This window comes from Mobula birostris, chromosome 31, assembly GCF_030028105.1.
Source record: "Mobula birostris isolate sMobBir1 chromosome 31, sMobBir1.hap1, whole genome shotgun sequence".
NCBI lineage: Eukaryota > Metazoa > Chordata > Chondrichthyes > Myliobatiformes > Myliobatidae > Mobula > Mobula birostris.
In genome coordinates, this window is record NC_092400.1 from 13677991 (window position 1) to 13691531 (window position 13541).

At 40.0% G+C, this 13541-nt stretch overlaps 1 protein-coding gene across 1 annotated transcript in view; it reads right to left on the minus strand.

Annotated features, from left to right (window-relative positions):
* Positions 1-13541, minus strand: part of tpcn1 (two pore segment channel 1) — a 94459-nt gene that overhangs the window by 54422 nt on the left and 26496 nt on the right. Inside the window, exons 2-3 of the mRNA XM_072247850.1 lie at positions 11199-11329; positions 2730-2906 (exon numbers count right to left, since the gene is read on the minus strand). Coding sequence (XP_072103951.1) covers positions 2730-2906; positions 11199-11329 — 308 coding nt within the window. The remainder of the gene's footprint in view (positions 1-2729; positions 2907-11198; positions 11330-13541) is intronic.

The following is a 13541-nucleotide window of genomic DNA, read 5'->3' on the forward strand; positions in this document are numbered from 1 at the left end:
TGCCGCAGGATGCACAAACTCATTCGTTTCAATGTAAGTTTTACAAGTGTGTGGAAGATAGGCAAAAGTACGGCAAGTTATAAAGTTTATTTCAATTATTTGTGTTTGAAGCAATGTTCAAAATGGTTTATGATTTTTATGTGCTTTAAGATTTTAAAAAAATAATTCTACAATTGTAGTTATTTTTCATAATCATAGAATGCTTCTGCATATCAGAACAGGAAGTATTCCAAAGCTTTGACAGATGGCAAAGCTAAGTGGGTGTGGCTATGTGATTGTCAGTAGAGTTTCGGATACGGCCTTATCTGACCTGTACACTTAAATTGATTATGTTGAACTTAAGTGCCAATGTACAGGCTCTTGCCAAATGGATCACATTATTCTTTTCTCCAGCAACTTCAGCCTTATACATTCATACTAATGGACTATCTAAAGGGTGAGCACAGGCAACAGACATTAAAACTTGGGCCATTCAGTTTGGAGGCATCACTATTACAAAGGGAAACAGACCGACACGAGTGAGCAAAATGAGCTTTATCTGGGGATATGCAACTCCTACTTTTTCAATTAAATTAAGTCAGATTAATCCTTCACCAAAGAGAGCAAATACTCTGGAGTACAGGGGGTTTAAGACATAATTAGTAAAAGCTGATGCACATTCAAGAAGGTGTTTATGGTGCACCTTCACCAATCTCCTGATATTGGTGGCGAGCAGACAGAGGAAACACAAGGTGGCACATAAGCAATTGATACACCAAGAGAACTTACTTAGTGAGTTCATTTAAAGCAGAATCTGAGCTCAGGCTGAAACAGGCTAGATATTGGATTATGTAGCTCTTATCCTCTCTGCTTTTTTCACTGGTCTCTCTGTTGTTATGTATAACTTCCAACTACAACTTCATTGCTACATTTGATTGTTCTACTTGCCTCTCCTTAAAAATGTTGCTTTAGTCAGTCAGCACAGAATTGGTACTGGATCTTTTATAGGGTTCATGTTATTTTCTTCCTGCCTTCAGCCTAAAAAGTCTCAGAATGAATGTAATGTCCTGTGACTCTGTTATGTAGTCTCTATAATGAACAAACCTCATTTCTCTCATCAGAGGCCTCCTTAGTTTAATTGTGATCCAATCCACTCTAATCTAACATTCCCACTAACATACAGTATCCTTTAATACTCCACTATTCTAATCCCTATGTCCCCATTTTCCTGGATATTTAATGTTCCTCCCAGTCTGCTCATCCCTCACTCTGCACAAATAGTGTGAGACTCTTGGAGGGAGATCATTATTGTGCTGTCACCTCCACAACCTGCTATTGAAGCTGCTGCCTCCTCTAAAAGGAAACACCTGTCAGGGCTCAGAACACTCCTGATGCCCTACTATCATTAGATATAGAACCAGGACTGGATAGCCCTACTTGCATGAGGATTTGGTTAGACCCCATTCGTTTTATTGTGAACAGCACTTTGGCCTACAATGTTTGTGCTAAACATGATGCCAAATTAAATGAATTGTTCTGCCCGTATCTGATCCATATCCGTATTCCCTGCATATTCATGTATCTCTATCAGCCTCTTAAGCACTACTGGCTGCTACCACCACTCCCACCAGTACACAGTTCAAGCACCTAAAACTTTCTGTGTAAAACTTACTCCACACATTGGCTTTGCACTTTCCCCCCTTTTACCTTAAATGCCTGTCCTCTACTATTTGAAACTTCTACCTTGGGAAGAAGATTCTATCTACCCTACCTATGCTTATCATAATCTTATAAACCTCAATCAAGCTACTGACGCTCCAGAGAACACAACCCAATGTGCAACTGTGCTTGGGCTTGGAATGAAAACTCATAAAAGACATATTGATTCTGATGGGATGCAGTGCAGATTTCAAGCAATTAAACTATGAGAACAGGTTTTGATTGTCTACAGGATTGAGAAATAACATAAAAAAACACAACATAAAAAAACACAAAGGTATCCCATTCAGCTCTTCCTGCCTGTTCTGCCTGTCCAGAAGAAAATGGCTGACCTTCTACCTCAGTGCCACTTTCCAACACTACCCACATCCACTGTATCCCTTCATATCCAAAAATCGATTGATCTGTACAATAAAAATGAACACTCTATTTAAGATCCTTGAATGGGATTCAATAGAATAGCTGGTGAGGGAATCCACAAAAAGGAAGCATAATCTTAAAATTATAATAATCTTTAAAAAAAACAGGGACTTTTTATTTTATAGTCAAGGGAGAATACTAAGTTTTCTACAAAACTCCTCTTTCACTGTTTCTTTGGTTTTCTGCCTCGTCTCATTTTCTTTATTTTTTTTTGCCCATCAATTTTTGTCTACTCAGTACCTTCTTAATACAAAGCACGTTGAGGTATCTTCTTGTATGCATTATTTGTGTTTGTGTATTGCTATTTCCTTTATATTCTATAAAATGGAACAAGTTATTATATTAGTTATGTTTCAAAGTCATGTTCTCCTCAATTCCCATTACTGTACAAAGTTAGGTATCTCAGTGACCACAAAAGACAATTGATAGTTTCATACCACTACCTCATACAACTCGACTGAGCCAAGTTTATTTATATATTTCAACATAATATGTTTTACTAATGATATAAGAGAGATATCCTGCGTAAACAATTCAAGCACGATAAATCAATAATGAAAAAGTATGTATAAAATAAAACTGAACCAATTGTACTTTGCAAGAAAACATACATAAATGTCCAGTCGGAGTGAGGGAACAGCTGGAGCCTCGCACATTGAGAGTATCAACAGCAGTAATCCAGAAATCAACTCCATCATGTAGAATGTGTGATTATGCACAAAGAGGTAGGCTCCAAGGGCTTTCTGATCTTTTGGGTGCGTGAAAAACTTGTCATTATTTTCTCCCTCCTGAAAGTGATAAGAAAAGAGTTGTGAATAATTTGACATGTTCACAAACAAGAGAAAATCTTCTGATGTTGGAAATCCAAGCAACACACAAAATGCCAGAGGAACTTAGCAGGCTAGACAGCATCTATGGAAAACAGTACAGTCAACGTTTCAGGCTGAGTTCTGCCGAAGGGTCTCGGCCTGAAATGTCGGCTGTACTCTTTTCCACAGATGCTGCCTGGCCTGCTGAGTTCCTCCAGCATTATGTGTTTGTTAATTTGATATGCTCTCCAGAAGGGGTGCAAGAGAAAACTTAACTCCTTATAGCATTACTACCAGGTGCTATGTAAATTGCAACAAGAACTTCAACCTAGAAATATTTTTCAGCAGTTATCCATCACAAACAAATATTACCCTTACCTGGGCTTGGTGCCAAGAAAATTCAATATATAAAGTGCAAAAGAGGAAGTGTTGAACTGACTAATCATCCCGACCTTTGTTCAAGATATTGCCAAGCGTCGTTATTTTTATAGCCATTTTTAGATTAGGACACTTAAAATTGATTATCTAAAATATCTACATTTCAGAATCTTCTCACCCTGGTTCTTACATTGAATACACTGAACTTGTTGATGAAAGTTGGTTTCACAGGCAGTTTTTCTTATATCTGTAGGTTCAGACTACATTTTTTACCATTCCAGATATTAGATTCAATGTTTCATATACTAGAATACCACTGTGTTGAAGATCTGTCATCTGAAACTGAATAGTCTATATCAAGGCCAAGATTAGTCAGATGGCAAGTTATTGTGTACACAGTAATATAATGAATGTTAATAATAAACTAGTTTATTGCACTAAATAGAGTATTATTTAAGTAAAATCCACATGCAACACTAATGAACATTCTATAGTCTGATGAAGACATACACTGTAGTTACTTTGTATGTTGTAATAGAATGAATTAGTTTTGTACATTAAAATTGTGACATATCTGTTAGTTGACTGTTCCTATTTATCTCATTCTATGATGTATACTTCAGCTACCGTTTTTAAGCATACCTCAACGTACTTCCTTCTTCAAGTCACTGCTAAATGTTTTCCATCAATTCCAGTAACATCAATCAACATTGTTTTATGTTCCATTTTAATTAAAATTTAGAACCGTAGATATCTGATGATCAGCACCCTCAGGTGGTGCCAGGTTATCAGATTGTCCATGCCATTGAATGTTGTTACTACTAATATCTGAATGCACTTTTATTTCCCTTTTTTCAAACATGTTTCATAAAAGTATAATATAATTTTCACGAAGCCAGTGAGCTTAAAGGGAGAAGCATGTCAAGAAGAGGAAACATTCAAGCATTATGCACCCCGGTTCTGCCCAAAACCTAAGTATTTCCATTCCCCATCAAGAAGGCCTCAAAGCCCTCTGCTACTTCCTGGATAATAGACCTCACCAGTTCCCCACCATCACTACCCTCCTCCGGTTGGCGGAACTGGTTCTCACACTTAATAACTTCTCTTTTGGCTTTTCCCACTTTCCTCAGACTAAGGGTGTAGCTATGGGAACTCGCATGGGACCCAGCTACGCCTGCCTTTTCGTTGGTTATGTGGAACAGTCTGTGCTCCAAACCTATTCTGGTACTGCTCCCCAAATTTTCCTTCGATACATTGACGACTACATTGATGCTGCTTCCTGCACCCATGCTGAGCTCGTCAATTTCATCGACTTTACTTCAAACTTCCACCCAGCCCTCAAATTCACTTGGTCTATCTCTGACACTTCTCTCCCCTTTCTCGATGTCTCGGTCTCCATCTCTGGAGACAGACTGTCCACTGACATCTTCTACAAGCCCACTGACTCTCATAACTACCTCGACTATACCTCTTCCCAACCCGCCACATGCAAAAATGCCATTCCCTATTCCCAGTTCCTCCGTCTCCGCCGCATCTACTCACAGGATGGGGCTTTCCGTTCCAGGACATCTCAAATGTCCTCTTCCTTTAAGGATCGTGGTTTCCCTTCTATGGTGATCAATGATGCCCTCACCCGCATCTCCTCTATTTCCCGCACTTCGGCCCTCACCCCATCTTCCTGCCACCACAACAGGGACAGAGTTCCCCTTGTCCTCACCTACCACCCCACCAGCCTCCGAATCCAGCATATTATCCTCCGTAACTTCCATCACCTTCAACAGGACCCCACCACTAAGCACACCTTTCCCTCTCCACCCCTCTCCGCTTTCCGCAGGGATCGATCCCCCCGCGACTCACTTATCCGCACGTCCATCCCCACGGATCTCCCACCCGGCACTTATCCCTGTAAGCGTAAGTGCTACACCTGTCTCTACACCTCCTCTCTTGCCACCATTCAGGGCCCCAAACAGTCCTTCCAGGTGAGGCAACACTTCACTTGCGAATCTGTTGGGGTCTTCTACTGCATCCGGTGCAGCCTCCTCTACATCGGTGAAACCTGACGCAGATTGGGGGACCGCTTCGTCAAGCACCTCCACTCCGTCCGCCACAACAGACAGGATCTCCCAGTAGCCACCCACTTCGACTCTGCTTCCCATTTCCATTCAGATATGTCCATACATGGTCTCCTCTATTGCCATGATGAGGCTAAACTCAGGTTGGAGGAGCAACAACTCATATACCGTCTAGGTAGTCTCCAGCCCCTTGGTGTGAACATAGAATTCTCCAACTTCCGGTAATTCCCTCCCCCTCCCTTCCTCTATCCCTATTTCACATCACCTCCCTCACAGTTCCGCCTCCTTCTACTACTGCACATTGTTCTCCTGCCAATCACCTCCCTGCTTCCCCTCCCTCACCCTTTTGTCTTTCAAATTACTGTTTTTTTTCAACTACCAGCATTCTTCAAACCCTCCCCAAAGTTCTTCCTTCAGTCCTGATGAAGGGTTTCAGCCCGAAACGTCGACTAATCTTTTCAACTGATGCTGACTGACCTGCTGAGCTCCTCCAGCGCATTGTGAGTATTGCATCCCTGTTCCCTGGTGTCAACACTGACTCCAGGTGACCTTTTAGTTACACTCAAGTGGAAAACTCATTTCTGTGACTATTATTTGCCACTTTCTCTCCTGCACAGATACTTGGGTTTCTTTACAATAAAGTGGACAACTGGTTCATTCCATTTAAAGGTCATTGCAGGGAAAGCTACCAAACTTTCTTTTTTCAATTGTTTCTGCTTTTCCAATTCTACTTCTTCCACTCCTCCTGTAGCTCTTTCTTTTCATTACAATTGCTCCTGTACATTGCTTCACCAATCTTAATCGCATACTATTTTAATCTGCCTTATCTTTGAAAGCTTTGTAAGTAACAAAGGGCATTGATTGCCTTATAATTATACTACAGTAAGGGTAATTTAATGAAGAGGTCATTTATACGCCATCTCAGTTCTGTAGTGTCCTTTCGTTAATAGCAAAATCAAATACACATATCCTTGTATGAATTGCGTATCAATACACTATTCTTTAATCTTTAATTGATTAAGCTGACCTTCCATCATGCCTTATTATTACAATGTTGCAACTAATTCACATAACAGCACTATTATGGATTGCATGAAAGGAAATATCTAGCAGGACTGGAACCAAGCTGGGATTTAGCCAGGGGTTTGATCAAATTTTGAGAAGGGGGGAGGGAGTCCAGTTTGGTTGCAGCCTGGGAAATGGTGAGGCGCATAGGAGAGTCAGTTGGGGCCACGGGGGTGGTCAAACTGGAACCTTGTGAACTGAATTGATCTGAGGAGTTGTTTAGGTCAGGTTGGTTGGAATCTGAGGTTTGAGGGGCTGTGGATAAGGACATCCTGTGATTATGAGAGAAGAGTGGTGCCTTCTGAGGAAGGAGGGGTCAATAAATAATTGATAGATAATTGAGGGAAAAGAAACTAAGGAGAGCCAATAAGAAATTAAATTGAAAGTAATCTATCTGGGTGTGTACAATCACAAACAAGAGAAAATATGCAGATACTGGAAATCCAAGCAACACACACAAAGTGCTGGAGGAACTCAGCAGGCCAGGCAGCATCTATGGGAAAAGAGTATAGTTGATGTTTCAGGCTGAGACCCTTCATCAGGACTGGAGAGAAAATGATGAGGAGTCAGAGTTAGAAGGTAGGGGGAGGGGAGGATGAAACCGGGAGGTGGGGAGGAGTGAAGTAAAGAGCTAGGATGTTGATTGGTGAAAGAGATACAGGGCTGGAGAAGGGGAATCTGTTGGGAGAGAACAGAAGGCCATGGAAGAAAGAAAAGTGGGAGTACCAGAGGGAGGTGATGGGCAGGTAAAGAGAATAAGTGAGAGAGGAAAAAAGGAATGGAGAATGATGAAGGTGGGGAATTACCGGAAGTTTGAGAAATCGATGTTCATGCTATCAGATTGGAGGCTACCAATCAGGGCCCCATTTAGTCCCTCCAGGTGAGGCGACACTTCACTTGTGAGTCTGTTGGGGTCATATACTGCATCTGGCGCTCCTAATGTGCCCTTGTATACCGGTGAGACCCAATGTAGATGGCAAGACAGCTTCACCAAGCACCTATGCTCCGTCCACCAGAAAAAACAGGATCTCCCAATGGCCACTTATTTTAATCCCACTTCCCATTCGACGTGTCAAGCCATGGCCTCCTCTACTGTCGCAATAAAGCCACACGCAGGTGGAGGAGCAGCACCTTACACTCCATCTGGGTAGCCTCCAACCTTTTGCAATGACCATCGATTTCTCAAACTTTTCAGTAATTCCCTCCTTCCCTCCATTCCCCATTTCCATTTCTCCCTCTCACCTTATCTGTTTACCTGCCCATCACCTCCCTCTGGTGCTCCTCCCCCTTTTCCTTCTTCCATGGCCTTCTATCCTCTCTTATCAGATTCTTCCTTCTCCAGCCCTGTATCTCTTTCACTAATCAATTTCCCAGCACTTTACTTCACCCCTCCCCCAAAATTTGCTGATGACACTAAACTGAGTGGAAAAGCAAATTGTACAAAGGATGTGGAGAGTCTGCAGAGGGATATAGATAGGTTAAGTGAGTGGGCCAAGGTCTGGCAGATGGAATACAACGTTGGTAAATGCGAGATCATGCGCTTTGGAAGGAAAATAGAAGAGCAGATTACTATTTAAATGGTGAAAGACTGCAGCATGCTGTTGTGCAGAGGGACTTGGGAATGCTTGTTCATGAATCGCAAAAAGTTGGCTTGCAGGTACAACAGGTTATTAAGGCGGCAAACGGAATGTTGGCCTTCATTGTTAGAGGGATTGAATTCAAGAGCAGGGAGGCAGGGAGGTCATGCTGCAAGTATACAGGGTAGTGGTGAGGCCACACCTAGAGTACTGTGTGCAGTTATGGTCTCCATACTTGAGGAAGAATATACTGGCTTTGAAGGCGGTGCAGAGGAGGTTCACCAGGTTGATTCCAGGGATGAAGGGGTTAACCTATGAGGAGAGATTGAGTCACCTGGGACTAAACTCTCTGGAGTTCAGAAGAATGAAAAGGGATCTTATAGAAACATACAACATTTTGAAAGGGATGGATAAGATAGAAGTAGAAAAGTTGTTTCTATTGGTAGGTGTGACTAGAACTAGGGGACATTGCCTCAGGATTCAGGGGAGAAGATTTAAGATGGAGATGAGGAGAAACTGTTTTTCCCAGAGAATGGTGAATCTGTGGAATTCTCTGCCCAGGGAAGCAGTTGAGGTTTCTTCACTAAATATATTTAAGATACAGTTAGATACATTTTTACATAATAAGGGAATTAAGGGTTATGGGGAAAAGGCAGGTAGATGGAGCTGAGTTTACAGATCAGCCAAGATCTTATTGAATGGCAGGGCAAGCCCGATGGGCCGGATGGCCTATTCCTGCTTTTATTTCTTATGTCCTTATGTGTTTCTTCCTCCCCTCTCCCCCACCTTCTAACTCTGACTCATTATCTACTTTTCTCCAGTCCTGATGAAAGGTCTCTGCCTGAAACATCAACAACACTCTTTTCTACAGATGCTGCTTGGCTTGCTCAGTTCCTCCTGCAGTTTGTGCGTTGCTATCTGGGTGCGTGGCAGGTTAGGATTTCCTCAAGAAGGTCCCCTTTAAAACGTTCTGTTATCTTATTAAAACCTACTCGTTCCAGAAATGTAGCATATAGGTGGACCTTTGAACTTGTAAACTAATTTCCCATGCAACTTTCCAGGGACAGCACTATTCACTGCAAAACATCACTTGCACAACGGTAATTCCTGATGGAAAGTGCCTGGCTAATTTCACTCAGCATTATATTATGTTTGGGGCAGCTTTTTGCATGTAGAGTAGGAATCTGTCCTTGATTGAATGTTCAAAGGGCAAATTTATAATGTAGCATTGAATTCTATGACAAAAATTCAATTATTTTCAGTTCAATAAAATTGAATTCCAGAAAAGGGGTTCAATGGCCCTATGATATGTTAAATTCATCACGCATTTCATGTACGTAACGAAGGACAATATATCTGCCAATCAACAGCCTTACATTTCAAATTATCATGGTGAGGTACTTTAAATAATCGAAAATCGGAAAGACTGGTGCAGACCACAAGGAGGTAGAAATTCCAGGTTAGGTTCCTGCAGTACTGTGAACATTTCTGGGAATCAAATGTGAGGGATACATTGAGCATGTAATATCAACTTGGCATAATAATAACTGTACTCTAATTCTGAACCCCTCATGTTATGAGAGGAGATTACAGGAAACTGAATTGTACTCCCTGTAAATTTAGAAAACTAACCAATCATTAGTTTCAAGGTTTTAAGGGAAATGATAAGACAAGCAGATAAATTTCTGTAAGTCTAGCAAGTCTACATCAAGTGGGAAAGCTCCAAAAATCATGTCTAGGTATTTCAACAGTGAAGGTAAGAAGCACACACCAGAAGTTCAGAATTTCCTTTTACAAATAGCTGTTGACACAGTGTTCTAGTATTTATAAGCTTTCAAATTACATACTTCCACAATCATGTTATTGCCTCTCCGGGCAACACATGTTTGCTCTAAAGTAATGATACATTAACACTCTCCATGCATAGAAATAGAAATAAGCTGTTTCAAAATATCCATAATCCATTTTACCAAATCTTGCTCAAGGAAACATTTTCCAGGAATGCACTCTTTTGTAGACTGAGGAATGGGTATGCATGTTTTAAATATGAAATTGGTAATATTTTGTATTTCAAGGGTATTAAGGACAAAAGGGCAAGGTTGAGTGAGGGGAATTTGTCAGAAATCTGCTATTTACTCCTGCAATCTATGTTATATTCACAGATTTCAGTGAATACCCTAGCAAGCATAAGGGATGAAATAGGCTAATTCAGTCTAATTCAGCTTCAATGCTGTTGTTCAGATGAAAAAAGTCCTTCGAGCATGCTTACAACAGGCAGCATTAATACAGTGCTACAGTTTCTATTGCAGCAAGTACAAGGCTCACAAAGTCAATAACAAGCCCAAACTTAACTCACCAAATTCACCATTTCTGCCACCAGTATGCAATAACATTCATGAAGTTTACTGTGAAATGAGAGGTGCTTATGACTGCACCTTCTACTAGGAACAACCATGCTTAAGGCACAATGATAAATATAACAAAATACATAAGGAAACTTTGTTCTTAATTAAGAGCAAATAGTAATTTTTTAAAAAGGGCCTGGAAGTAACAACTTTAAAATCCGCTTCTATTCATATGATGATCCCACAAGCAAATTGAGCTCCACTTTGGGAAATTGATCCCAATGAAATTAATAAACTAAATTACAGAAACAGGTTTCAAATACAAATTTACTGCTATTCTTGTCGAGTGCACAATCCAGTGGACAAATTTTCCACAGTAATGGAAAACTTGAACAAAGCAAGGAAGAACGCAGATGGAAAAAATATTAAAATGAGGGAAATGTTTTTGACTGGAATACAACACAAAAATCAAATAATACTCATACCTGGTCTTTTAATACTACTACACATTTGAATTCCATCTATTAGATACTAATCATTTTCCTAAGGATATATTTTCATTTCGATTGTTCTAAAATGAAGTTCAGAAAATCAAGTATTTCTATGACATTGAAATTAAGCTAAGTAATCTAACAAAAGCGGTAGAGAAGCGGAATCAGCATTGCAAGGATTAATTGCAATATTTGATGAATAACAACTGTAATATGAATTTTGCAGCTAGCAGCAACACCAGCAACTTACATCATATACATAATTTATACTAATATACTCGATATTGTTTCTTTTTAGCAGCTTGATATAAGCAAAGTTATTAAATCATAAAAATCAGCATACCTGCAAGTAGATTGCTGCTTCCTGGTAGTTCATCTCCCAGACTTGTCTCAAAGAACCATAGCTTGTTCTGTAGTCTCGAACATCTGGTGTCGCCACCACTTCAGCATTGATAATATCATATCCCCCTCCATCTATTAAGGGGGAAGAAGATGGATGGTTCAAGTAGCAGAAGGCCAAGTGGGTCAAGCATTAGCCAAGAAAATGTGACTTGAATTTCATTGATCATGCATTAGCGACAGGGGATGTCATCACTTTGTCTTACAAGTACTAGAAGCAGATGACCTACAGCTGTTGCTTTTTTTTAAAGTAGGTTCTTTTTTTTAATTGCTTCCAAAGGGGAGGAAGGAAGATAAAAACATTGGATAATATGTTTCAACAGTGATATATAAATTAATGTTTCAAAAAAATTAGCACTACTCAGTAAGTTTGATCTTGTGTGGAACACATCATTATATAGAACTTACTTGCATATTCTTAGTTTTGTTTCAGTTAAGCTCTAACTTGAATCTAAACATTTGACTTTATTTCAATCATACACAACAATGGGGGCTTCAATGTGGTAAAATAACTCAGTTTTTCCCTGAAAAAAAAATCAAGGTTAACTTGATATTGACAGTGCAATATTGGGAGAGGTCACAAAAATACTTGGTTAAAGAGTGTTTCGGGGAGGATTTTAAGGGAACATCGTGAGTGCAGAGATGAAGGATAGGATGCACACTGCATGGTAGAATATGAATAGAACTGTTTTAGATAACCTGCTGTTAAAGATGATAGAAAATGACGCCAAAGTGTGAATCTGCTACAACAAAAGTACAGATGAAGGGTTTGATGATCAGATGGACCTACACAAGCATGTGTTGAGGTGATACAGAATAAATATTAGGGTATATGTAGGAATCTTAGCTTGAGATTAATTGTAAGTATTCTGCCTTAATCAGTAGTGGAGGAGAATTAAACTGGTGATATAGAGGTTGTGAAGGTTGATAACAATGACAGGATTACAAAATGTTTGATGGTTTAAACACGAGAGACTGGAAATGCATTATACCCATTTCTGGTGTGCTAAACAATGCTAAAGTTTAGCACCAATAACAAATTGGGATTCTGTGAAAAATTATGAAGTTTGTCAGGAACATTCAAAAAGGAGATAGCTCAGCTCAGCAGAACTACCAACATTTTAGTGTGCAACAAGGTTGTTAATCATTAAAGGTACATTGCCTGTGGCAACATGCACTACGGCTACCAAAGAGGACATAGAAAGCCGAGGTATACTCGAACAGACATGGGAGTCCTAAAATATGAAATGGAGTTGGCCTGGAGACCCAGCAGTACCACCATTAAAACTACCCAATAGAAGTCAGGATTCCAATGGAACAATATTGGAAAAAAATTTCATGACCTCACACGGTATGCTAAGACAGAGCACAAAAAAAATGCTCTTTTCTACAAACACATTTATCCAGAAACAAAAATACAAACAAAGTGCTAATCACCCTCCACACATCTTAGACTCTCTTGCACTACATCTCATCTTCATCCTACTGATTCTATCACACAAAAGAGTTAAGCCTCCTAGGATAATGAGGTCATTGACCAGTGTCTTTGATACCCTCCATTTAAGCTAAGCCAGTGGGAAACTGGAGGAAGGTCACCCAGAATTTCAAAGTTCAAATTAAAATTTATCAGAGTACATATATGTCACCATATATAACCCTGAGATTATTTTTCTATGGGCATACTTAGCAAATCTATAGAATAGTAACTGTAAACTGTAAAATCAGGAAATGTTAACACTAAAACTGACTAATAATGACCATGGAATAACAATATAACAGAGTTCTTAAATGAGTGTAGTTATCCTCTTTTGTCCAAGAGCCTGATGTTCTTGAACCTGGTGGTGCAATTCCTGAGGCACCTGTACCTTCTACCTGATGGCAGCAGCGAGAAAAGGGCATGGCCTGAGTGGTGAGGATCTTTAATGATGGATGCTGCTTTACTACATCAAAGTTTCATGTAGATGTGCTCAATGGTTGGGAGGGTTTTACCTGTGATGAACTGGCCTGAATCCACTACCTTTTGTAGGATTTTCTGCTCAAAGTTATTGGTGTTCCTATACCAGGCTGCGATGCAGCCAGTCAGTATACTTTCCACCACACACCTATAGGAGTTTACCAAGTTTTTCGAAGACATGCCAAACCTCTGCAGAATCCTGAAAAGTAGAGGCATCTCTCCATACTGTTGGAAAAGGGTGGGTGGGTCACAGAATCCTAAGGCAACTCATCTATTAAAATTATGTGAAATATCTAAAAAAAAATTGGACTAAGTTTGTTGAAGTATTAATTG